The 25,736-nt window shown below is 44.5% G+C and overlaps 1 protein-coding gene and 1 long non-coding RNA gene across 3 annotated transcripts in view; both read left to right on the plus strand.

The window, feature by feature from the left end:
* Positions 1-14,466, plus strand: part of HSD17B3 (hydroxysteroid 17-beta dehydrogenase 3) — a 40,186-nt gene extending 25,720 nt beyond the window's left edge. The window contains exons 4-11 of one of the 2 annotated variants that reach the window (XM_070589900.1): positions 366-473; positions 1,540-1,607; positions 2,878-2,913; positions 5,799-5,833; positions 6,934-7,015; positions 7,623-7,688; positions 8,791-8,940; positions 12,925-14,466. In XM_070589900.1, the coding sequence (XP_070446001.1) occupies positions 366-473; positions 1,540-1,607; positions 2,878-2,913; positions 5,799-5,833; positions 6,934-7,015; positions 7,623-7,688; positions 8,791-8,940; positions 12,925-13,158 (779 nt within the window). In that variant the 3' untranslated portion in view covers positions 13,159-14,466. The remainder of the gene's footprint in view (positions 1-365; positions 474-1,539; positions 1,608-2,877; positions 2,914-5,798; positions 5,834-6,933; positions 7,016-7,622; positions 7,689-8,790; positions 8,941-12,924) is intronic. The other variant, XM_070589901.1, reaches the window with a different exon arrangement.
* Positions 14,467-15,128: 662 nt separating this feature from the next.
* On the plus strand, positions 15,129-20,159 carry LOC139078458 (uncharacterized). Its single transcript, XR_011531411.1, has 2 exons — positions 15,129-15,361; positions 17,649-20,159. It is a non-coding gene; the product is annotated as an uncharacterized lncRNA (long non-coding RNA).
* The last annotated feature ends 5,577 nt before the right edge of the window (positions 20,160-25,736 follow it).

The raw sequence follows: 25,736 nt of genomic DNA on the forward strand, positions 1-25,736 counted from the left end.
AACACCTGTTGCCAATCTTTTTTTTTTCCTTCTTCTTTTTCTCCCCAAAGCCCCCGAGTACATAGTTGTATACTGTAGTTGTGGTCCTGCTGGTTGTGCCATGTGGGACGCCGCCTCAGCATGGCCTGATGAGCGGTGCTAGGTCTGTGCTCAGGATCTGAACCGTGGAAACCCTGGGCTGCCGGGGCGCGCGCAAACTTACCCACTCGGCCACGGGTCAGCCCTTGCTTCTTGTTTCTAATTGGGGTGATGGACTTGTGCTCCTCAATGTCTGCCCAGGTGGTCCAGGAGCATCGGGGGAGCCCCATGGGCAGAGGAGGATTTGGACCCCTGTCATTAAAAAATAACTGTTGTCTCTAATGCAGAGAGGACTACAGGGAGTAGTGTGAAGATTATACAAACAGATTTTACCAAAGATGACATCTATGAGGATATTAAAGAAAAACTTAAAGGCTTAGAAATTGGAATTTTAGGTAAGTAAATTGCAAAATGCACAGCTCCTTGTAATGCATCAGTGAAATAGTTATCTCAGTGACACTTGATTATTCCATGGTGGCTTAAACTTAACCCATGGCTGTATTCTAATCTGTAGAATAAACGGAATATTAAAGCTCAGTTCTTCAAAAGGCAGACTGGATTCACAAATTTATATATGGCTTTGGAATGTATCAAACCCACATATTTCCACCTTCCCTACCATATTTCCTAATATTAAAATGAATTTTCTTTCACTGAACTGATATTGACAATTGCCAGGAAGGGAGAATCTCAGAAACATTGGCCTAAAGGAATTAGTTTAGCAAACAAACGTTGCTCTGATTGATCCACGAAATAGCAAGTCAGTGCGGTTATTTGAGAATCGACTCTCTAACTCAGAAAAAAGATAATATTCTTTTCTATGATGATTTGTAGACAAGCTATTCTATAACCACACATACAGTACAGTTTTGTATTGTACACAGAGGGAAGTAAGATTCGATTTCTAAACTTCCCACTGAATTTGAAAAATAATTACATTTTTTACTAATAAAAATGTAAAACATATTATTGCAGAAAACCTGGAAACAATAGATGAGCACATAAAAGAAATATGAATTTCTTAAAATCCCAGCAGTCTGAGATGGCATTTTGGTGTATATCCTTCCAGATACATACACACATATTTTCAAAACCAGAATTAAGTTTACATACTGTTTTGTGACACTTATAAAACCATACATCACAAATGTTTTCCCATGTCTTTGAAATTCTAAGCAGCCACGGTTTTGAATGACTCTATTGCATTCCACCATGTGGCTGCACCATGATTCACTTAATGTGCTTCCTATTATTAGACAACAAATTTTTTTCCCTCCAATTTGCTCACTCCTATCGAATCATGTTGCAGCGAACAACCTAATATATGAATCTTTTTGTATGTGTTTCCTTAGGAAAACTTCCCAAGAGAATTCTGGGTTGAATATGAACATTTTTGAGGCTTTCAATAAACATTTGCCACCAGCTCTTCTGACATCTTTTTGTTTTGCTTCTTTCTGTCAGTCAACAATGTTGGAATGCTTCCAGACCTTCTCCCGAGACATTTCCTTAATTCACCGGATGAGATCCAGGTGGGCCTGTGCTTTCTGGGCATGGTTCCTCTCCCCAGGTACTGGGCCCCTGGCTGGACAATCACCAAGGCCTGGGAGGGGCAACAGGAGTGTGTGTGGCCAAAATCCTGTATTCCAGGTGGATGTCTGAAGGGCTCCCTTTTTTTTCACTTCAGCACTTGATACACAGTCAAGGGTGCCCCTTTTCATGACCATCTCTTTCCCCTACTCCACACATCAAAACTTGCCCACTGTCCCAGTCTTTGGGGGCTCTGCACTCTGCTTTAAAAGGTGGGTAATTCCACCCAACACATTCATGGCTGTGGATGTAAACGGCAGAAGGCCAGCTCTTTGGCTTTCTTTGTCTTCCCAGGTAGTAAGATTGTGAGGGAGTTCCATGATACAAACTCTGTGGTTGGGGGTGTTGTAAGTTCGGCAAGCTTGACTCAGACCCATGGCTGCCGTTGTTGGTCAGGAGTGAATTTGTTATGCAGTTAAGAGTCCTGGAAGGCACTATTTGTTGATCTTCTCCAGGCCCTGACCTTCAAGGTCATGGGGTTATACCACTTCTGAACAGGCTATCATGCCTCCATGCCCGGATCTCGCAGGTATTCCTAGGTCCTATTTAAGTGCCACGTCTACTGGACGAGCATATAATGCCAGATTGCTCAGATATTGCTGCGCATCCTTGCCAAGCTCCCTCTTGGCCGCACATCTAACCCCGAGGTCCCTGTTTCTGGCACAGTCTGCGTCTCTCCATTAAGCAGGCTCCATTCTTGCTTCTCTTTCTCTATTTTTGTCTGCATTTGTGCTTGTTTCTGTGACTGTCCCTCTTTCCCTGTCTGTCTGTCTTGGGTGACTCTAGTAGTGTCTTTATCTGTCCTCTGTAGCCCAGAACCTCTGCCTTGTATTGTACAACATTTCACCTTTCTCTTCTCTATGCTGTTGTCTTCTAGACCCACATATGCTAAATGCTTCCTCTAGCTGCAAATTAACCATCTCCCTTTGAAAAACTGTGTCCATATTCCTCCCCGAATTTTTGAGGAAACTCTCAATTGACTTCTATGCAGGATGGCATTCTTATAGAATCATAGTATGGATGTCAGATGTTTCCCAGTTCTGGTGCATACTTGCTGAACGTCAATTAGGAGCTGAATTTGCAGGCTGAGTGAGTGAGGGTATTGCTCACACACACATTTTGACCCACTTTATAGTTCTTTAGCACTGACTACTTCTCAAGAGAATTTCTTAAATGATCTGGCTGATTTGTGGTTGTGATTATTTGTTACAGAGCCTCATCCATTGTAACATCACCTCAGTAGTGAAGGTATGTGATCAATACGTTAACCGCATTAAAATGTCGCAGCTGTTGGAATTTGCAACTCAGGAGCGGCGCTCTCTTCTCTATTGAAGCAGAATTCTTTGAAACTGAACCACACTTGAGTGAGAGGTCATGTAGTGGTCTTTTAACTGTCTTATTCTGTTTTCATCAAGAAAATAGTGATGGATTTATTCTCCCTAGTATCTGAATCCTATTTCTGCATTCAGTTTTGTCACATGTCAGAACATATTAGGCCTGACAATCCTGAAACTTATGCAGGAGTCCAAGACAGCTTTTGCTTTTTTTAAATTTAATATCTTCCTCTGATTTTAGTCTTTGTAAATAGAGGAAAGCTTGCTCTGTTTGGAAAAATGACAGAGGGCATGGCTTGGATTTTTCTGAATTTTTTGCTGTTCAATAAATACTTGTTGAATTGAAGTTTAAGTTCATGTCTATTCTGCTCCCAGCTCAGCTACTCGTTATTTGGACAGCATTGGGCAAGTTGTCTAACCCCCTTGAACTTCAGGTTCTTCCTCTGTTGTTAATAGTGTTGGACTGAGTGCCGTCTCAGAAGCTATTCAGCACTCAGGCCCTTTGATTAGAGTCAACTGCATAAGCGTTTATAAGGGGACCACCCCAGAGCTAGCCTGTATGGTGTCTTCGCATGAATAAGAGAAAGGCACCCCTCTGGGCAGACAGTTTGGAAAAAGGTACTGCTGAAGAGTGGACACAGCCTGATGCTGCCTGACTCGGTGAGGAGATGATGCTTTTGCGTAAACATGTTTCCCTTTCCTCTGAATGGCTAGAGTCCTCCAAATGGCTTGTGGGTGAATGCTGGGCTGTCAGCCCCCACTCATCCCCACATCTGGGCACCTTGCTCAGTACGCAAAATTCACAGCTGCTCATGGCAGCCCTCCCGACCACTCTGGAAGGTCCAGTGGAACCGCAGCAATGAGTCAGGTATGAGCCCTGATTTCATGGAGCTGGGACCCTGGCTGGGGAGTGGCGGGAGGCTCGGTCTCATCTGAACAACAGGACAGGCAGTGGAGGCCTGGTTTCCCAGAGGAACAGAGGTTTTATCAACATACGGAAGGGGGACGGATGCTGAGCAGACCAAAATAGAATTATTTTCAAGAGCATAAGTTTGGCTGACAACAATTATTTAGACCAATGGTTGTTTTTTGTAAGTATATTTTATAGTTTGTTGCTCAGATTTTATCAGTACACACATTCTTTTTATTCTGAGAAATCAATGGCTTTTTAAAACCCCCAGCTGACATAATTGTAAGCTTCCTACGTCCAACTGTTGTCTGCAGCCTCACTACTAAAATCTTCCACATTGTTTTACATATTGATTTTTCAGTCTTGGTCCATTTAATCACAGGGTTTCCAGAGTGTATTTGACAACCATCTGACTCCTTTAAGCAGAGAAATGCTTTGATTTCCCAAGAAAAATATTTTATATATTGGTAGACACTGACTTCCCTAAGTAACAAAGAAAACAAATTGAAGGCTAAGTATGCTACGTATGCCAAGTATGACCAGCATCACATAATGATTCCAAAGGACCTGTCTGGAAATAGTAGGGTTCTCTCTCAAGGGCATAGGTGAGAGAATGACTTTGAGGGCAAATGAAAGGTGGGATAAGAGACTAAATATTGGGAGCTTTGAGCCAGGGACCTACAAAGTCCAATATTATCTCTTTAATTGGGATCATTCACCCAAAAATGCTAGTGAGTTCATCTGGGAGACTTTGAGGAATGCTGTCCAACAGCGCTCCAGTCATACCTTTAATGAAGCTGGGAGAGTCAAGGAAAGGATGATGCCACAGTCTAGCCCTCATCCTTCTTTTGCCTCCCTCAAATCCAGTGATTCAGGAGGCAGTCCAGTGGGTTCTAGGGATTTTCCAGCCCTACCCCCTCTCCTGCTGCCCAGAGCAGTGAAGACATTACCTGGAGGCTCCTGGGGTTGGGCTTCGGTGGGGTAGCAGGGACCAGAGCCTACTGAAAAGCTCCCGCAAGGCCCCAGACAACATGGAGAAATAGGCAAGACTTGTCTTCTGGCCCCAGTCTCCTTCATTTCTCTATTTTGCTGACTTCCCCTTCTGTTTGGTTCCTCTCTGTCTCAAACCTGCTCCCATGGTCAGGCCTGATTCCACTCAGTGATACATTCAAGAACATTCAGTCCGTGGGTTTGCCTCTTCCTTAATTCTTAAAATGTGTGCATTGTATTTATGATGTGAAAAATCTCTTTTAATGGGATATTTAAGCTCTAGAGCTGGCAGGGAAAACCTCTTCAGGTGGCAGTAGGTTAAGAGGGGGAAGGGACTTGTCAATGCTGTTGTAATTCCAGACAGACATGTTCTGTCTAGGGAGCTATTTCACAGACCACCTTCAGGCTGCTTGTGTGGCAACTGTTGAACTGAAGAGATGTCGTTCTCCATCTCATACCTTGTATGTGAGATAATCACGGACACTTGTGAGATTTCCTGACCATCCTCCAATTCCACCTCATGGTGTGGTTTCTGATGGCCAGGCTACTTTTGCCTGTCTCTCAAAATGAAGAGTATCTGGGGAACCTCAGTGTTGATCTCACAGCCATAAGCCCATTTCCATAATTTTTCATTGCCCTCATTTTGCAGGAAGACTTTAGCTCCATGGGGAAGAAACCAGAGGCCTCTGAACAGTTTGCCATTTGTCTAGTTGTCTCCTGTGGGTTCCAGCCAGACTCTAGTGTTGCCAGATTACCTCCAATGAGTGTCAGCAGATTTTCAAGGCCATCTGAGAAGATTAAGCTCTTTCTCCAGCTTCCTCTGCACTTGGTTCCCAAGTCCCCCCACCCATTGTTACTTCGTTCATTTGTCAAGGTTTAACTGTGGCTTTCTCTTATAGATGACACAGCTCATTCTGAAACAAATGGAATCAAGGTAAGGTCTTTCTTGGAAAAAGCATGGAGCCGCAGGCTGTCCCTGGCTTGGCAGTCAGCTGACTTGGGGACTCGGGGTATGGGGTTCATCCGGCTGCTGCTTTAACAAATGATAAAACTACGAGGAAAGGACATGGTGATTATGGGCGAAAGCATAACTTTCTGGGCCAGGCCAGCTTTGCAGACAGATAAGCATATTTGAAGGTCAAATGTAGCACGTGCTGGAGGGAGGAAGAGAACAGCATTTTCAGCACACATAGTATTTTAAAAAATTAACTCATGGTGAGCAAGAAAAAGACTTCAGAAGTTGGCCTGAGACCAGGACCATCTCTTTGTTGTTAGGAATTTCAGCTCTTGTCAGAATGAATACTCCAATTTAGTGGTAAAAATCACCACCCCATCAGCATCTCCATTTATTCCATGTTACCAGTCTATTACAACACCCGTTTGAGAGCTGGCTTTTCTCAGGTGGTATTCATTAGAAGCAAGCTGTCAATGGTATTATCTTCCCTGAAGGAAGAAGGGGCTTGTCCTTGCATTCTAATTTGCAGTTTCTTGTTTTGTCCATATTGAACTCTTCTAGTTGGGAAGGATTAAGGATACTGAATTTCAAAAGGATAATTAAGGACCTCAGAGACTTGTGGGGGTGCCTGTGTGAGCAGATGATGGACTGTCAAATTCTGCCAAAGGCAGGATTCTGCATATGACGTCTGTCCTGTTGTGGTCATATTTACAAGTCAGAAGGGACCTCGAGCTCACGTGGTCACATTTGAGAGAGAAGGCTCCCTTCCCCCTGAGCCTCATCTGAGCTGAGTTGGCTCTCTGCATTTTGGTGGCGGATCTTTGTTGTAGCAGAGCCCCTGTTTCCAGCCACAAGTCCTTGATGTCAACTGACTGCCGAGTGACATCACTGTGCAGTGTCATAGGTCATGATGTAGCGGAAGTTCCATTCACGCTTCTCGGCAGCAGAGCACTCAGTGCCCGGGGAAGCCGAGAGAGGACGGAGTTTTCCCAGCCTTCACATGAGCCTCTGGTTTCTTCCTTTTTGAGAGGTGTGATCAGACAGCAAAGCAATTGAAACTTTGCTTCTTTGCCTTTTAGGCGGAAAGGTCTCATCCTGAACATTTCTTCCGGGGTGGCCCTCTTTCCTTGGCCCATATACTCCCTGTATTCGGCTTCCAAGGTGAGTGATAGCATATAGTCCCAGGCCCCTTCTTCTCCCTCTTGTTTTCCTCAGTGGGAATTTCCTGTGGATCACTTGGCAAGCTGATGGACTGATGTGCCTGGGGGCTCTTCTGTGTTTACAGTGGAGCTCGTCAGCAGGCGTCTGGGTGCAAATAAGAAAAAGGCACTGCCCCTGGGCTGATGAAGGCCTGCAGCTGCACAGCTGGCCAAGTGCAGCCCCGTGGGACTCCAGCCCCCACTCACCTCCTTGCCTGGGAGGTCTTCCTTCCTTCTGTCCTGGAGGCCTAGCCAGGAGTGCCCATGCCCTAGACATGAAAACACATCCTCAGAGGAGGGGCTGCTCTAGACAAGGGAGAGCTTGCCCTGGATAAGGTTACCTATATGCAGTGGCCCTGGGTGTGTGCTTATCGCAAAATGTCTGTTCCTGCTCATTGAGAGAGCTCTTTCCCAGACTGAGAAGTCAAGTCCTAACTCCCATCACGTTGAAGGGCGGCGCGGTAAGGTAGAGCGGTAGGCTCTCCGCGGTGCCTTTGAAGTCCGAGTGTGCTGGCTCAGAAGGAGAAAGGAAGCTCTTATTCCTCGGGTGTTTCTCCTTCTTGCTCCAGGCTTTTATGCGCACGTTTTCCAAGGCGCTGCAAGCAGAATATAAAGCGAAAGGCATCATAATCCAGGTAAGGTCAACAGTTCTGAGTTTTTAGGAACAGGAACTCTGGATCCCCATTGTGTCGGGGCCACTGCCACCTAGGACTGGGCGCACATGAGTGACCAGGAGGGAGGTGGTCTGGATGACACCACATGAGTTCCTGTGACTATCACGGTTCTGCCTGCTGCTGACCTTGTGGCACCCTGGGTGCTGGAGGAGGAAATGGGGCAGGGTGGGGGGTGCTCAGAAGCACTGTCCACCCTCTTGCTACCTGTTGCTACATCAGGACAGAAATTGGGGTCTTGTCTACCATCCTGTGCTCTCTGATCTAAGTACAGGAAACAGGCTTACATGGGAGAAACTGTGGAGAAGGAACAAAAGAAAACTGGGCTCTGGGTCCATGTCGGGACGAGGGGAGGGGAGCTTCCCCTTGGGGCTGTTCACCTGGGACAGGCCACAAAGAGCCCACATTGTTCTTGTACAGGCTAGGAAGAAACGCTCTGCTTCCCCTCACCTCAACGGCAGAATCGTCATGGAGATGACTTTGTCTTAACCCAAGAGTTGGGTTGTCAGTGCCATCTGTAGGCTGAACAATATGACATCATGAGGTGTCAGTGATATACATATGTTTGGTTCAGCAACACAGTTAGAGTTAAGGGCTTCTGGAACCTGGAATAAACAGTTTACAGAGATTTTTTTTGTTATTGTTTGGGAAGAAGTTTTACAACATACTATTAGAAATGAAAAAGGCACATCCACAGTTATGTCTTTAAAACTATTGCTGTACAAACTGATTTTCAGTTACAATACCCAGGAGAGAATATCTCCGGTGGGTGTCCTGCATTTTTATTTTCGAAGTCTGGTAACCACGTCCTCAGCCACCCTGTGTGCGTTTGAACCACCTAGTGTTGTGTGGTGAAGGCCTCATCTTGAGTTAGTGCCTAAGTTAAACAAGAAAACAGCCTTTGTGATTCCCAGCTCTACACCAGTTCTATACCATTATCATTTAGGATCCTGAAACTTTTTATAGGAAGAAAAGAGTTGGAGAACGAAGAGATAGTAAAATGGGTGCTAATTTCTCAGGGCTGGGCCGATTGCTCCTGCATTATGGTCTTTATTTTCCATTGTAGGTGCTGACTCCATATGCTGTTTCAACCCCAATGACAAAGTACCTAAAAACCAACATGATAACCAAGACTGCCGATGAGTTTGCTAAAGAATCACTGAATTATGTCACAATTGGAGATGAAACCTGTGGCTGCCTTGTCCATGAAATCTTGGTAATTGATAACTTCTCTTTCCTCAAAGCAAATGAGGACAGACATGCAGGGCCCTAGCAGGGCTTAGCTAGCTGTTCCTCGCTATTGGAACATGCAACCATTCTCTCTCATGGTAAGAACTGGGTGCCAGAGGGTATGCTCTGAGTGGTAGCGTAGCCCGTGAAAAGGCATATGTAGAAAGGGGAGGAGAAGCTAGAGGCCTGGGGCTCAGTCCACAGATCACCCCAAAGATGGAAAATCTCACCCTTGGCTGCCTTACCTCCCCCCTCAGAAAGTAAGGAGGCTCCCAGAGCTCTTGGGAAGGGAGACCAGGACACAGGGAGCTTCCCTGGGGGGCTGCTGTCTTCCCTGGCCCTCTGTGCTAGTAAATGTTTAACTATCAGCTCTCCAGGAAAAAAGCAAAACAAAACATGTTGATCTGTAGCATTTGCTGATTTCCATGGTGTAAATTCTGCCCCCATGGCCAATGTTGAACTACCAGTGTGTGGTCACTGCACATGAATTCAAGAGGAATGTGCACAGTCGACTCTCACGAGCAGGTCCAGGCTGGTTCCTGCACACCACAGACTCCACTAAATATGGAAATAAGGTTTGATGGCATATGGCATGAGGAGTTCTTACTATTCTTGGGCTGCTTTCAGAAACAAACAAAAACATGGAACGAAGGTAGACCTGAATACTGTGGGCTGATACTGGAAAGAGACAAGCGTGGCGCCAGGGCCGCTCTGCTTTCAGCATCAGACGTTCTTTACCTTCCCTCCATATGTCAACCCCCTCCTCTGCCTCGTAGGCTTTTCTCCCACGGGAATTAGGCCTCTCCCTCTTTCTCTCTCTCTGATGCTGGAAGGATTCATGGTCGAGGCACTAAATCCTCCCAAAGCACTCAGTTACCTCCTGGGACTTACTGAGACTACGGTAAGAGATACCGAATTGTCTCAGATAACGACTTGCTACTCTTACCGTAGGACCTCAACAATGTGCAGAATCACCAAGTGAGCTCACACTACAAAGTGGGCAGGCAGAAAGAACATAAGATCTTTATTTTGAATATTGCTGATCTGTTCTCCAGACTGCCACTTGCTGCATGGCAGGAAAACAAAATAATGGAATGTCCAGCAAGTTTAAACTTAATTTGACTTGGTAATCTAAACTGGCCATTTAGGAAATGTGTTCTCTGTCTATTATTTAGAGGAAAATATTCAGTCTTTCTGGGAGTTTCCCTTCTTCCTGCCTCGCTGACCAAGATGACACTGGGGAGAAGAGCCCCATAATGTCCTGCTGATCTGTAGTGTGTGTGGCTGATGTCCCTCATCTATCTGGTGGTTGCTCACCTTGCTGACTTACAGCTGTGGGAAGTGAGGGTGATGACCCTTTCCGTGCTTTTGGCTTGGCCAGTGGACTCCCCACTCGCTACTGATGGCTACAGACCCCTGAGTCTGCTACCTCCCCCATCTAGCCATAGGCCTGCAGTCCATCTGCAGCTTGGGTTCATACAGGCCCTCTGGCTCTCACCTTCGCATCAGTACCAATGTGGTCCTGAAGGATGCTGGAAACCCAAAATCTCACCCCCTACCTTGCCACGGTGAGATCGTGTTCTGTGGTTGCACTCCAAAAGAGTGGGGGCAATAACTCCTCCTTTTTCCTCAGTGCCACCCTTACTTATCACACTTCCCTATCCTTCACCCCAATCCTCCAGTCCTCCACCCCGCAGCCTAAGCCCAGGGGATACACATATCTGGCCATATCTTCCTCTTTCTTCCACTTCCCACCATCTCCGGGGCAGGAAAAAGTACAGGCTTTTTGTCTGCTTCTCCAGTGTCATATCCTGTCCATCTTGGAGTGGTTTAGCTAGCTCCAATGGGTAAGACATCCCCTCGGCCCGCCCCTCAGGAGAACTCTGTGATCTTAGTCCTCCAGGATGTTGATGTCTTAAATGTCTTTTTTTCTAAAAGCATTTAGACTTTTTTTTTTACACACATACATACAATGCTTTTTAAGATTGGCCCTGAGCTAATATCTGTTGCCAATCTTCCTCTTGCTTTTTTCCTCCGCAAAGCCCCAGTACATGGTTGTAGATCCTAGTTGTAAGTCCTTCCAGTTCTTCTATGTGGGAAGCCGCCTCAGCACGGCTTGATGGTATGGAGGTCTGCGCCCAGGATCCGAACTCACAAGCCCCAGGGCTGCTGAAGTGGAGCATGCAAACTTAACCATTATGCCACTGGGCAGGCCCCCTAGACAATGTTTTTTTGAGACAATTGCCTGGCCTGCAAGACTGTTGTCTTGCTACATAATCCAATTCTAGATGTCAAAAGCTGAATTTTTTTTTACTTTTCTCTTGATTTCTCATGTAACAAACCTAATCTCTTCTGGCAAAGAGATGCCAAGAACAGACTAGGAAACAGATTTTTTTTTGTGCCTGGTGAAGCAAAAGAGAAAACAAAGGAATATAATCATTAAAACCATTAAAGCAAATCTGAAGTTTACCTGGATTTAGAAAGATCCTTGAATGGACAGATACGGGTAATCATGTAGAACCAGATGGCAAACAAGCAGCCCTTCCATTACAAAGAGGTGAGGCCAAGACAGCATGACCACCCCCCCCCCCCAACCCCGGGGAGTTTGGGCAGGGACTGAGGGACTGGGGCAGGGATGGAGCTGGTACCTAAGGGTCCATGTGGCACTTGGGGGGGGGGGTCATAAGTTACCTCACTTAATCCCCCTAATCATCTTGCGAGACAGGTCATGTGGCCCCTCTTTTACAGCTGAGGAAAGCGCAGCTCAGAGCTGAGTCAGAGCCAGTGAATCGCAGATGGATGAGACCGCCCAAGGCCACCTGGCTGGAATGGTGACACTAGGGTTGAAGTCCACTTTTGTCCATGACAAGCCTTTCCTGGCTCCTTCCACATGGCCTTCTGAGTTGTGAGGAGGTAGATGAAAGAGGGAACCTTTTAGAACATTTTCTAGGGACTGGAATTTTAATTTTCTTAATTTATTTTATTTCTGGTTGACTTCACTAAGCCTAAACATTTAGTTCAAGACAATGCTAACGAAAGGGCTTGATTTTGCTGTGAGGTAAAAAAAAGCTCTGACAGGGAGAAAATGAAGTTCTTGGGGAAGAAGTTGTGTTGATTTCTTGACTTGGCCGGTGGAGGAAGGGCTCTAGTGTGGCTCCCAGAAGCCGTCTTTAGTCCCCTGCTTTGGAACAGCTCAGACAGGCCAAGGATCCGAAGGTCCGAGCAGCCTGCAGCAATGTGAACGCTGCCTGGAAAGCTCGTTTTCCTCTGGCTGAAATTCCGGTGTTCCCTGGGCAGTGCATGGATTGAGCAATGTGCGGTTAACAGGATCGCAGTGAGCACACGGTGACTGCTTCCGGGGCCTGGGCCTGCCTTCCAGGACACGGGCGTGACTGAGGGGAGCAGCCTGCGGGGCCTGGGCCCGGCGCCTCGACCCGGCGCCTCGACCTGGGGCTTCCTCGGTCTTCGAGGCGCAGGCCGCGTGCTAGTTCCTGCCTCCCGGCGCCGCGCAGCGCGCGCGCCCTGCTGGGGTGGGCGGTCTGCGCCTGCGCCTGCGCCTGCGCGATCGCGGACAGGGAGCCGCGCGAGGGAAAGCGCTGCCGACTCTCTCCCGGGATCTCGCGTTAATAGAATCTCGGCGGAGAGAACTTGCGGGCGCTGGCACTCGAGCACGGGGAACAGAAAGCGCCACTGAGAGAAAGGGGAAGACGGGGTGACAACGGACAGAATTCTCTAAATTTAGAATCTCCTCAGGGCCGAGCCTGCAAGGGACTGCTTTGGTTTCGGAGACCACTTTGCTGAGAAAGTGTCATGAGACCTTTACGCTTTAGCAGCTGCTTAAAAGATTTGGAGTCTTAATTTCAGTAGTCAGAAAAGAACAGTTGTCAAGATGATGGCTGTAAAGGGAGATGTTCTGCTGTGACTCCTCGCTCGTCGCCTCCCCCAGACACTCACCTCTTGTCTGTTGCAGGCGAGCTTCCTGGGCCACATCCCGCCCTGGGTCTTCCACAGCGGCGCCTTCCGGAAGCTGCTGCTGGCGTGCTACGTGGACTACCTGAGGCGGAACGCCGCCCTCGGGCCACCACGTGGGGCCGCCCGGGCCGCTGGCGCTGCGCCGTCGGCGGTGGCTGCGGAGGACAGGGCCGCGCGACCGCCCGGCGGGCCCCCGGAGCCGGAGGGCCCGTGTCACGGATCCAGTACCTAGAATACAACTTTTTTTGCAGTTTTGCTTGAGCCTGGAGATCTTTGGGAAAGCTGTGGTGTAAAAACGTGTGTTGTGCAGTGGGGTTTGAGAGTTTGGGTGGGAGGAAATTGGGGTGTCTGTAGGTAAAGCTGGAGGAATTTTCCCCTGGATTCTAACTATGGTGAGAAGAAGGCCTCTGGTTCTTCGAATGTTGAGCTATACCTAGTAAGTTGCTTGCACAGCCGTGTTAAACAATGTCTGAAGTTACTAAACTGCTTAAGGGAGCACTCGGTGGTTCTCAAACTCGGTTCCTCAGAGACCCGGAGAACTGTGTAAGGGACCGCATGGGGGTGACGGCTACATCCGGCCAGTTTCTGAGGACCCCTCATTTCAGCTAATGCAGCACCAGATTTATCCGTTTTATTTATATTTGGGGCTCTACGTAAGGCATAAAAATACAAACAGAAAAGGATGCATTGTTAAAAATGGTTTAAAAACCGTCGCTCTAAGGCCGGAGTTGATAACCGTAGCAACGAGGTGTTTCGCAGGTCTCCAGCTCTTGGGGTGCTGGACTGAGGGCTTTATCTGTCAACGCAGAGGGCTGCTGTGTGGGGGAACTGCTGGCTTTCAGCTCTTGGGGGCGTTGGAGGAGGAGTGTGCCAGCTGGCAGTGGCCAAGACCGCTTCCCCAGGCCGTCACGTGCTCGAGGCCCTGCCGACCTTGGTGCACGCGTCGTTTCTGAGGCGGTCGCCGTCATTCATGGTGTGAGCAAAGACACGATGTGCTGCTGCTCCAGTCAGAAAACGAGTCTGGGGGATTTGGTTCGAACCACAACCAATACAGAACCAGTTCTGTAAATGAACCGGTTATTTACCTTTTGTACTGTCACCTGTGATGCTGGACTTGGAAGCTTCAGACTCGGGTCCTAACTCGCTCAGGCCAGCTGGCCTTGTGTTAGATTCTGCCAAGGGGAGGCAAATTTGGGAGAGTCAAAGGAGGTAGGAGGGGCGGGGGAAACTCCTTCCCATTTGCCTTCTTGTCACTGTCCCTCTGCAGAGAGGACGGCTTTAACCAGACTCAGCACCAACCCAGAGGCAGCCTGCAAGGGTCTGAGCCCCAGCCCCACAATGCCCCCTTTGGGGATCTGAGCATTAGCGATGCAGGGGTCCCTCCTCAGAGCATCCAGTTCCGGAAACACCACCTCTTCCATTTGGCTCCCCTGGCTCTGCAGTTCCTGTTATCTGAGTTACGTAGCATCTTTTTGTTGTTGTTTCAGCCTTGCGACTCTTGTGTTAACAGTTCCCTGTATTAAATCCCATCTGTTTGAAATGCTCAGGGTGCCTTTTCTTTTGTGACTGGACCTGATGGAGACGGTCACATTGGTTATTTTGCCTGATCTAGGGAGCAGGCTGGATGAATGGAATCTCCTTTTTACAATGAAGAATCAGAAACTCTTAATCGGTCAGGGTCCCGAGAGGAAACAGAGGCACGAGTGAGCAATTTGAGGAATTATTTGCAACTGTGTGAGAGGGGGGTGGTAAGTCATCGCAGCTAGTAATAGAGGGGTGCTTTCACTACCCCAAGGCCTGAGGGGCTGGGAAGGGAGCGGTTATTAGAAACCAGTGAGAGAGAAAGAACTGTGTAAGGAGCACTGCCTCAGAGGAGCTGTGACTTCTGGCTGAGAGAGGCTCCCAGGCCATGGCCACCCACAGAGAGGGAGAGGGGAATTGTGATATTATGATTTATAATTAGAAATGTATATTTCATCTTCATCCCCATTCCTTGGAATTTCCTAAGTGATAAGATCAATAAATGTGTCATCTGTTATTCATAACAAGTCCCTTTCAACAACCCTTGAGCTTATATTAATGAGGTTACTTTTGGAAAGCCCCTAAGGAGGAGAGCTGGTTGCCGGGGGAACCAACCATGTGATTAGAGTTGGAACTTTCAGTCCCACTTTGAGGAGGGGGGAGGAGTTAGAGATTGATTTCAGTCACCAAAGGGCGATGATTTAATCCATCAAGCCCACGTCATGAAACCTCCGTAAACTCTGAACTATGAACAGTGGGGTTTGGAGAACTTCTGGGTTGGTGAACATGTGGAGGTGCTGGAAGGTGGTGTGCCTGGAGACGGCATGGAAGCCCCACACCCCTTCCCACGTACGTTGCCCTATGCATCTCTTTCATCTGGCTGTTCCTCAGTTGTATCCTTTTATGATAAACTGGTAAGTAAACTGTTTTCCTCAGTTCTGTGAGCCGTTCTAGCAACTGATTGAACCTGAGGAGTGGGTTGTGGGAACCTCTAATTTACAGCCAGTTGTTCAGAAGCCCAGGTGACAACCTGGACTTGCAATTGGCACCTGAAGTGGGAACAGTCTTATGGGACTGAGCTCTTAACCTGTGGGATATGACACTACCTTCAAGTAGATAGTGTCAGAACTGAGTTAAATTTTAGGACACCCAGATGGTGTTGAGAACTGCTTGGTGGGGCTAAACCTCTTCACACACTTGGTGGTCAGAATTATTGAGAGTAGAGTGTAGGGAGGAGAAGCAGGACTGTTTTTCTTTGTGGGAATGAATACCCACACTTCATCCTCCTGCTGTCTTCTGGGTCTCCTGCTGGTGCCTTCAACTGGTCACATTCTGCTGGAAGCTCCTTGATGTATCATAAGGTCCATCTCTGGAGACACCAAGTTGGAGGGGAGAAGGGTGGAGAGTGGATCTGGAGGAAAGGGATGCAACATAAGACCCATGTTTTAAGTGATTTGCCCAAAGTTGTACCATTACTAGTTGGTAGCTCCTGAATTGGGGCACTGGGTTTCTGCCTATACTCCCCACTATGTTTCAAGAGGAGTAAAACTTTAAGCCAAAAGAATTAGTGTGTTATTGTGGAATCCAAGATTTTAGCAAAGTGGGAGGTGTTTACAGACGTTAGAGCCTAGCCTGCTTCAGTGAGAGACAGCTGTTCTTGCCGGCTGCTCCAGTTATTATTGCTGTGTGATGAGTGACTCCCCAACGTAGTAGCTTAAAATGACGACCATCTTCTTGGGCCTGCAGATTCTGCAGGTCAGAAAGGGCACAGTGGGATGATCTGTTTTGCTCAGTGCTGTCTGGGGGCTCAGCTGGGAAGACTCAAAGGCTGGAAATGATTTGGCCTCTGGAGCTGGAATCATCTGAAGGGTGGCCTAGTTACATGTCTGACAATTGATGGGAGCTGCTGCCTGGGACCCCAGCTTGGGCTGCTGGAGAGAAAGCTATACATGGCCTCTCTAAGTGCTGCTTAGTCTTCTTCACAGGATGGTGGCTGGCTTCCAAGAATGAGTATCCCAAAGAAAACTAGGAGGAAGCCATACTGTCTTGTATGATTTAGCCTGGGAAGTCACATGGCATCATTTGCAAGCCCTCCCAGATTCAATAGGAGGGAACAAGCCCCACCTCTTGATGGGGGAAGGATCCTGTGTAATAGGAAATATTGTCGTGGCCACCTTTGGAAAATACAATGAGCCACACTACTTAATCTTACTCTAATTGTTTCTCCTAGCATATATCTATTATGGGGAATTACTTGGCTTTTCAACTGTTGGTACAGCAACTGATAAAAGTGTAGACATTGTGTTTCTAAACCATCACATCACACCCTAGTGAATTTGCCTTTGGGGAAGAACTTCCACAACCAGCAGCTTAGGCAAGAAAAGGTACACTCTTCAGCTTGTACAACCTGGGGCAGATTTTAGAGATAATTTTTAGTTGTGTAACATAGGGGTTTTTCCAATCCTGGGTTGCTTTGAATGATTGATTGTCTAACGAGCTTTTTGAGCGTCTTTAAATTAAGAGAGAATTTCCCCATAGTAAAGGCCCCAAGATGTTACACTGGCTTATGAAATGATGCTAGGGAAGCCCTGTATTTTAAGATTTTTATCCCTATCACCACCAGCACCAGACAATAGCTAACATTTGTTGAGTACTAGTCCTGTGTCAGGGACTATGTAAATCCTCGTGACAATTTAGGAAGTAGGAACTTGTATTATTATTATCTTCACTTTACAGATGAGGCACAGAAAAGTTGAGTAACTCGCACAGGTTCCCCTGAAGTGAGTGGCGGGGTTGGGACTTGAACGGGGTCCTCTTGCAGGGCTGAAGCCCTGTGGTGGGGCCCTGCCTGTCTGAGAGAAGCTTCTTCAGCTGGACTTCCTGAGGACGGTGAACGCTGTTCCTCCAAGTCTGTATTTTCCACTTTCACGTGTTGTGGAGAGAGGGGAGTAATCAAACTTTGCAGCCGGGCCCATGTGTCTCGATTTCAACACCGACCACTCTCCAATTTACCAGTGTCTGGGAATCGTTTGGGAACAAGGAGGCTTGCCAAATTTCACTGAACATTTGTGTCCGCTGAGGTGTATTGGGCTCTTGTTTCTGACCTGATTCTCTTCTTCTTGTGTGGAGGGCTCGGGACCCCAAGGAACAGCACCGGCAGCTTGTTATCTTGATAGAAGCGTTCACTCTGTGTTCTTCCAGCCTTCCATCTGCACCGCCTCCAGGGATGCCGAAGCCCAGAGGATCCCTCTGACGGCGCTCGGAGCCGGAAGATGAGGTGATTATGGACTGCTGCTCTGAAAACTGTGGGAGCTGTTGCCGGTGCTGTTCCCTGGAACATCATCCATTTCTTGTTCTTGTGGGACGGGAACCAGAATGGCCCACTTCAAAAAGACTCCTTTAGCCAGCGCTTGCTAGAGAAAGCTGAAGACGGTCATCTCAGGGTCAGCATGATTTTAATCATGTTTGTCTCCTTCTGATGCCAAAAAAGATGATTATTCTCATTAGTGTATGCCCTGTGCGTAAGGTTCTGCCTGGCTTGACTTGCTACTGCCCTCTACTGGTCTAGGAGAGAGACTGTTGGGTCTTTCTGTCTAATCCTGTAGGAATTTTAGAACAGAATCCAATTTGGGAAAAGAAATCACTCAATTTTTTTCTTTTACTTCTTTATTTAAAAATAGAGATCTAATTGACATATAACATTATATTCATTTAAGATGTGCAACATAATGATTCAATATATGTGTATATTGCAGAATGATCACCACAGTAAGTCTGCTTAACAGCCCTTACCACATATGGTTGTAAATCTTTTTTTTCTTCTGATGAGAACTTTTAAGATCTACTCTCTTAGCAACTTGCAAGTATACAATACAGTATCGTTAAGTGTAGTCACCATGCTGTACATCACATCCCCAGGGCTTACTCATCTTATAACTGGAAGTTTGTACCTTTTGGCCCCCTTCACCCATTTTGCCCACCCCCAACGCCCTGCCTCTGGCCACCACCAGTCTGTTCTCTGTATCTATGAGCTTGTTTGTTTGTTCTAGATTCCACACATAAGTGGGATCATACGATATTTGTCTTTGTCTGTCTGACATTTATTTGTCTTAGCATAATGCCCTCAAGGTCCATCCCTCAATTTATTTTACTTTTTTGGAGCTGCCTTTGTGTGTGTAGGGGGGTCATCAAGAGAGAAAGAAAAGGAGGAGAGAAGAGCTTCAGTTTCAGTTTCATACTCTGACAAGGTGGGTGTCGGTGGCCAAAGCCCTTAGCCTCTTTGGGCTCTGGTTACTTCATCAGTAAAAGTAGAAGGTTTGACCACACGACCTATAATTCTCTATTCAACTCTTATAGTCTGTAAATCTCAAATAAGTTTTGGAAATAAGCTTTCTTTTTTTCTCAATCTTTAAAAAATATTTTTCAGGGCCGGCTTGGTGGCATAGTGGTTAAGTTTGTGCACTACACTTTGGTGGCCTGGGGTTCGAAGGTTCAGATCCCAGGCGTGGACCTACACACTGGTCATCAAGCCATTCTGTGGCAGCATCCCACATACAAAAAGAGGAAGATTGGCACAGATGTTAGCTCAGTGACAATCTTCTTCACGAAAAAAAAAATCCTGATTATAAACATATATGCTGTGTAGGAAATATAGAAACTATAGAAGAAAAAGAAGAAAATAAAAATCACCATTTATCCCACCACCCAAAATAACCATTCTTCACTGATTGTGGATTTTCTTTTATAAATTTTCTGTGCGTGTGTGTCTAAGTGCAGATTTTACATTCTGCCTTTTCCCTTAAGATAACAGCATGAGATTTGCTTGTGTTAGTAAGTATTGGAAAGATTATTTAAAATTATTACTTAATGCTTATTCATATGCCTGAGGAGAATTTATTTTACCGTTCCTTGTTGCTTTGTATTTAGGTATTTTCTGATTTTAAAAATCCTATAGGGGGCCAGCCCCATGGCCAAGTGGTTAAGTATTGCGCTCCGCTGCGGCTGCCCAGGGTTTTGCCAGTTCAGATCCTGGGCGCAGACATGGCACCGCTCGTTAGGCCATGTTGAGGCGGCATCCCACATGCCACAACTAGAAGAACCTGCAACTAAGATATACAACTATGTATGGGGGGGATTTGGGGAGATAAAGCAGAAAAAAAATCTTATAAATAAATTACAACAATATGCATCCTTTTATGTGTTGACATTTTGAGTATTTTTATGATGGCTTTATTAATTCACATACTATACAATTCACCCCTTTAAAGTGTACACTTGGATTGCTTTTAGTATATTCACAAAGTTGTGTGACCATCACCACAATCAATTTTAGAACAATTGTAGAACATTTTGTCACCCACATAGGAGCCCTATACCCATCAGCAGTCACTCCCCATTCCACGTCCCCCTTCCCCAGACCCAGGCAACCACTAATCTACTTTCTGTCTCTATGGATTTGCCTATTCTGGACTTTTAATATAATTAGAATAATATGTGACTTTTTGTTATTGGCTTCTGTCACGTAGCATAATGCTTTCAGTGTTCATCCGTGTTGTAGCATGTCTCAATACTTCATTCCTTTTTATTGCTGAATAGTATTCCATTGTATGGATATACCACATTTTATTTATCAGTTCATCAGTTGATGGATATTTGGGTTGTTTCCACTTTCTGGCTATTATGAATAATACTCCTATGAACATTCGTGTGCAAGTTTTTGTGTGTACATATGTTTTCATTTCTCTTGGGTATACACTTAGCGGTGGAATTGCTGGGTCAAATGGAAACTCTGTGGTTAACCTTTTGAGGAACTGCCACTGTTTTCCAGAGCAGCTGTACTGTTTTTACATGACCACCAGCAGTGTATGAGGGTGCTCATTTCTTCACATCCTCACCAACACTCGTTATTATCAGTCTTTTTGATTACAGCCATCCTGGTGGATGTGAAGTGATATCTCATTGTGGTTTTGATTTTCATCTCCTTGGTGACTAATGATTTTGAGCATCTTTTCCTGTGCTTATTGGCCATTTCTTTATCTTCTTTGGAGAAATGTATACTCAGATTGTTTGCCCCTTTTTAAATGAGGTTGTGTTTTTTTAATTGATGAGTGTGCATCTTTACACTACTGGTTATTTCATTGAGTTAGGATTTCTGGATGAAAATGTCTAAATATTTTTAAAGTTCCTAATACTGATTACCAAGTTGTTTTTAGAAAAGCTATATAAGTTTATACCTCCGTCTTTAGCAGTGATTCTCAACCAGGAGTGTGATTTTTGTCCCCCACGGAACATTTTGCAGTGTCTGCAGACATTTTTGGTTGTTCCAACCTGGGGAAGGAGGGTGCTACTGGCATCTCTTGTGGGTAGAGGCCAGGGATGTTTCTAAACATCCTGCTGTGCACAGCACGGCCTCCTTTCCTCCACCCAAGACAGAAGTATCTGGCCCAAATTGTCAATAGTGCTGATATTGAGAAACTTTGCTTTTTGGTTTATGAGGATATCTGTCTCAATAGACCATTGTTTTCATCCACCAATTATTGATTTTAGAATTATGTTAAATCCTGCCTGGTTAATCATTTGACCATTACACTTTTTAGTTATTCTCCTTTGGATCAGTATGTCTTCCTTCAATAAAAACTGGAATGTGATATATTTAATTCACTCCCACAAGTATTTGTCGAGGCCTACTACATGTTACTCATTGCTATACCCAGAGTAGGTTACAGAAAACCAGTAAGACATTAACTCAAAGGATGTAGTGGTAACAATTATTTACTAGTATTTTTGATACGTGTTATAGACGTCTACATGTTCACTCATCACAGGACACTGTGAAGTAGGTATGATATTATTTAAGTTTGAGTTCACTTGTGAACTTTTAATTGTGTAATAGAGACTCCAACGGTGGCATAAAGGTCTGTAGATGAGCAGGCCTGGGCAGGCAGGCAGCCCTGCTGCATGAGGTTTTCAAGTACCAGTTCCTGCCAGCTCCCCACCACTCTGCTCCTAGGCTGTCCACGACAGGCTGCATCTCCAGCCATCACATCCACATTCAGGCAGCAAGATGGAAGACAGGGATGACAAAAACGGAGCAAAGGTGTCTGCCAGTTTCTTTTTAAGGAAGATTCCTAGAAGCTGTCATGTGATACATTCTTCTGTTTCTCATAGGCAGAGTTTAGTCATACAGCCACACCTAGCTGCAAGGAAGGCCGAGGTTCTGTGACACCATATGCATGTCTCAAGACTTCTGTAACTGTGAAAGAAAGGGGACAGGCATGGGGAGGCAACGGCAGTCTGCGCACAATGTTTGGCTTCCTTTTACAGATAAGAACACAGAAGCTCAAAGACATTATACTGTTATAATTTACATAGATTAAAAATGCCAGACCTGAGATTTGACCCTAGCTCTATGTGATAACAAAATTCGTTTTTTTCTTTTTTCAGTTATATTGCATCATCTTTCACTTAAAGTTTTAGTGAGCTACCAAGACACGAATCAATTATAAAACAAGGCAGATATTTTTGTGTTAGGATATGTCCAGAGAGCAGTAACCCCAGGTCCTGGCTGTGAGTTTAACAGCTTATGTGTGCTAACCTCACGCCAGGGCTGTGGCTCAGCCCTTTGGAGAGAGCCTGCGGGCGTCTGTGGGGCAAGAGCCCTGACCAGGCAGGGGGTCAGACATCAAGGAGGTTGGTTAAATCTGGTAATCATAGAGGGTAACACATACCTTAAACATTTTAACTTAAAAAACTATTATGTAAAATTCCAAATGTACACAAAGCAATCAGAATAGTATAATGTTCCCTCATTATACTATTCAACAAGTATCAACACTTGGCCATTCTTGCTTTATCTATAACTTCTTCTTCTCCCCATCCCCGACTTGAGTTTTTAAATTCCATTTTCTTAAGTAAAATTTACGTCCGTTAAAATACACAAATCTTAACTGTACAGTTTTGACAAATGGAAACAGGTGTGTGATTCACTTGTCCTCTCAAGATAGCGAACATTTCCATCACCCCAGAAAGTTCCCTGAGTTCTAGCACTGTAGATTAGTTTTGCTTGTGCTACAGTTTTATATAAATGAGATCATACAGTAGGGGTTCTTTTGTGTCCGGCTTCTCTTTTACTCAGTGTCATGTCTACAAGAGTCACTCATGTTGCTGCATTCATTCATTTTTACTGTTGAGTATTATTTCCTGTAGGGGTATGTAACAATTTGTTTATCCATTCTCCTCTTGATAGACATTTTGTTTTCCATTTTGGGTTATCATGACAAAAGCTGCTATGAACATCTCTGCCTAAGTGTTTTTGTGGACATATGTTTTCGTTTCTCTTAGGTTTATACCCAGGAGTAAATTTACTGGGTCAGAGGTTTTGTGTATTAAATATTTTATTTTAACTTAAAACATATAAAAGTATGCTCCTTTGCCAATCTTTTGATGTAGGGCCAAGTCTTTTCTTTTAAGTATGAGTCCACTGATTGGAATTGCAGCCTGTATTTCTTCCATAAATCGCCCATAAAATGCATAAACTACAATATATAGTTTTTATTTCTTTAAAGGGGAATGAGAAGGTAAAGACATTTAAAAGCAATTTGAATGCAGAATCCTTTTGGATTTTCAAAATCCCCCCAACAATCTTTTACAGTTATCTTGTCCACATCTAATTGTACTATAATAATTTTTATTGATTTGTCCTTATTGAGTCTTTCCAAAGTATTCACCTTAGAGTTCATAACATAATAATAATGATAATAGTAATAATTCTCTTTCTTTTAATGCCAAGATTTTATTGGTTTATATAATTTTTAATTCAATTTGTAATTATAACAATAAATACAACTGACATAGACAGGTTTGGGAACAACACAATGGGAACCCAGCTGGCAGGCAGAAATGAAAGGGTACGAACACTTGGCAGTGGGTGTTCAGTAAGCATACTCACGGCTTGCAGTCCGTATTTCGTGCACAGAGAACAGAGAGTGCCAGTGTGCTCTGGTTACTATTGCTGGGTAATAAATATTCCAAAACTTAGCAGCCTAAAGCAGTTATTTTATTATGCTCATGGATTCTGCAGGACAGGGTATGGTGGAAAACACTTGTATCTGCTTCAAGATGCATGGAGCCTCAGTTGGGAAGGCTTGATGAATGGAGGTGACAATGGCTGGGGACTGGAATCATCTGGAGGTCTCTTTATTTACACATCTGGAAATTGATGTGAGCTATTGGCTGTGACCTCAGCTGAGGCTGTCAATTGAAGCCTCTCCATGTGTCTTGGGCTTCCTTATAGCATAGAGATCTTTTTACTTGGCAACTCAGGGCTTCAACAGAGAATGTCCCAGTGACTTTGTAGAAAATGCCTTGTTTTTTCCATCTAGCGTAGAGTTACTTCTGTTCATTACAAATAGATGATATTGAGCATCTTTTTATGGACTTCTTTTTGCCATCCATTTATCTTCTTTGGTGAAGTGTCTGTTTTAGTCTTTTACCCATTTTATAATTCGATTTTTTTGCTTTATTATTATAGAATCAGGAGAGTTTTCTATGTATTCTGCATACAAGTCCTTTGAGTTTTGCAGATATGATGTGCAAATTTTTACACAGTCTATGGCTTACCTTTTTGCCCTCTTAACAGGGTATTTTTCAGAGCAAACATTTCTAATTTTGGTGAAGTCCAATTGATTAAAATTTTCTTTTATGGATTATGCCTTTGGTGTCATATCTTAAAATTTTATGCCTAATCCTAGGTCACAAACATTTTCTCTTGTTTTCCTCTAAAAGTTTTGTAGTTTTACATTTAGATCCAATTTTTAGTTAAGTTTTGTATAATGTGTGAGGTTTAGGTTGAAGTTCATGTTTTTGGCTATGAATGTTCAATTATTCAAATGCCAATTGTTGAAAATAACTTTTCCATTGAGTTGCTGTTGCATCTTTGTAAAAAATCAGTTTGCCATCCTTATGTGGGTCTACTTCTGAACCTTCTATGCTGTTTCATTGATTTATACATCTATGCTTCTGCCAATACCATGTTATCTTTATTGCTGTAGCTATAGTAAGTCGTAAAATCAGGTAATAGTTTTAAAAAATAATTTTAATGATTTAGTTACTTTGCTTTTTGTATAAATTTTAGATTTAGCTTATCTTTATCTACAAAGAATCTTGCCAGGATTTTTGATAGGAATTGTATTAAAACTGTAGATCAATTAAGGAAATTGACATCTTTACTATGTTGATTCTTAACAATCCATGAACGTGGTATGTCTCTCCATTTATTTAGATCTTCTCTGATTTCTTTCATTAGAGTTTTGTAGTTTTCAGCATACAGATCCTACACACGCTTTGTTAGATTTATACCTATCTCCTTCTCTCTTTCTTTCTCTTTTTTCTCCAGCAGTTATAAATGGTATTGTGTTTTTAATTTCAGTTTCCAATTGTCCATTGCTAGTATACAGAATACAATTAATTTTTGTATGCTGACCTTGTGTCCTGTGGCTTTGCTGAAGTCACTTATTAGTACTAAGAACTTTTTTTTGTAGATTCCTTGAGATTTTCTACACAGACAGTCATGTCATCTGCAAATAAGGACAGTTTTATTTCTTCTTTTCCAATCTATATGCCTTGTGTTTCCTTTTCTTGCCTTATTGCACTGGCTAGGACTTCTGATACTATGTTTTTTTTCTTTTATATTGGCACTTGAGCTAACAACTGTTGCCAATCTTTTTTTTTCCCCCTGCTTTTTTCTGCCCAAATCCCCCCAGTACATAGTTGTATATTTTAGTTGTGAGTCCTTCTAGCTGTGGCATGTGGGACACCGCCTCAACGTGGCCTGATGAGTGGTGCCATGTCTGTGCCCAGGATCTGAACTAGTGAAACCCCGGGCCACTGAAGCGGAGTGCGCAAACTTAACCACTTGGCCACGGGGCCGGCCCCCTGATACTATGTTGAATAGGAGTGATGAAAGCAGAAATCCTTGCCTTGTTTCTGTTCTTAGGTGGAAGAATTTAGTCTTTGCCGTTAAGTAAAATGTTACCTGTAGGTATATAACATCACTTTTAATGGCTGCATAATATTCTGGCATATTTAGCCAATGCTTCTATTGGGCATGTAGCTTGTATCTTATTTTTTGCTATTATAAACCATGTTTCGATGAATGTTCTTACAGCAAAAGTTTTATGCACATCACAATTACACACTCCTAAATGTCCACACTCTCTACTTTCCTCCTTTTACTATGAATGAAAGGTCCTCTGCTTTCCATCCCATCTTGCCTGTAATTATCTCCTTTAC

The sequence above is a fragment of the Equus przewalskii genome, chromosome 22 (assembly GCF_037783145.1).
Source record: "Equus przewalskii isolate Varuska chromosome 22, EquPr2, whole genome shotgun sequence".
NCBI classification, from domain to species: Eukaryota; Metazoa; Chordata; class Mammalia; order Perissodactyla; family Equidae; genus Equus; species Equus przewalskii.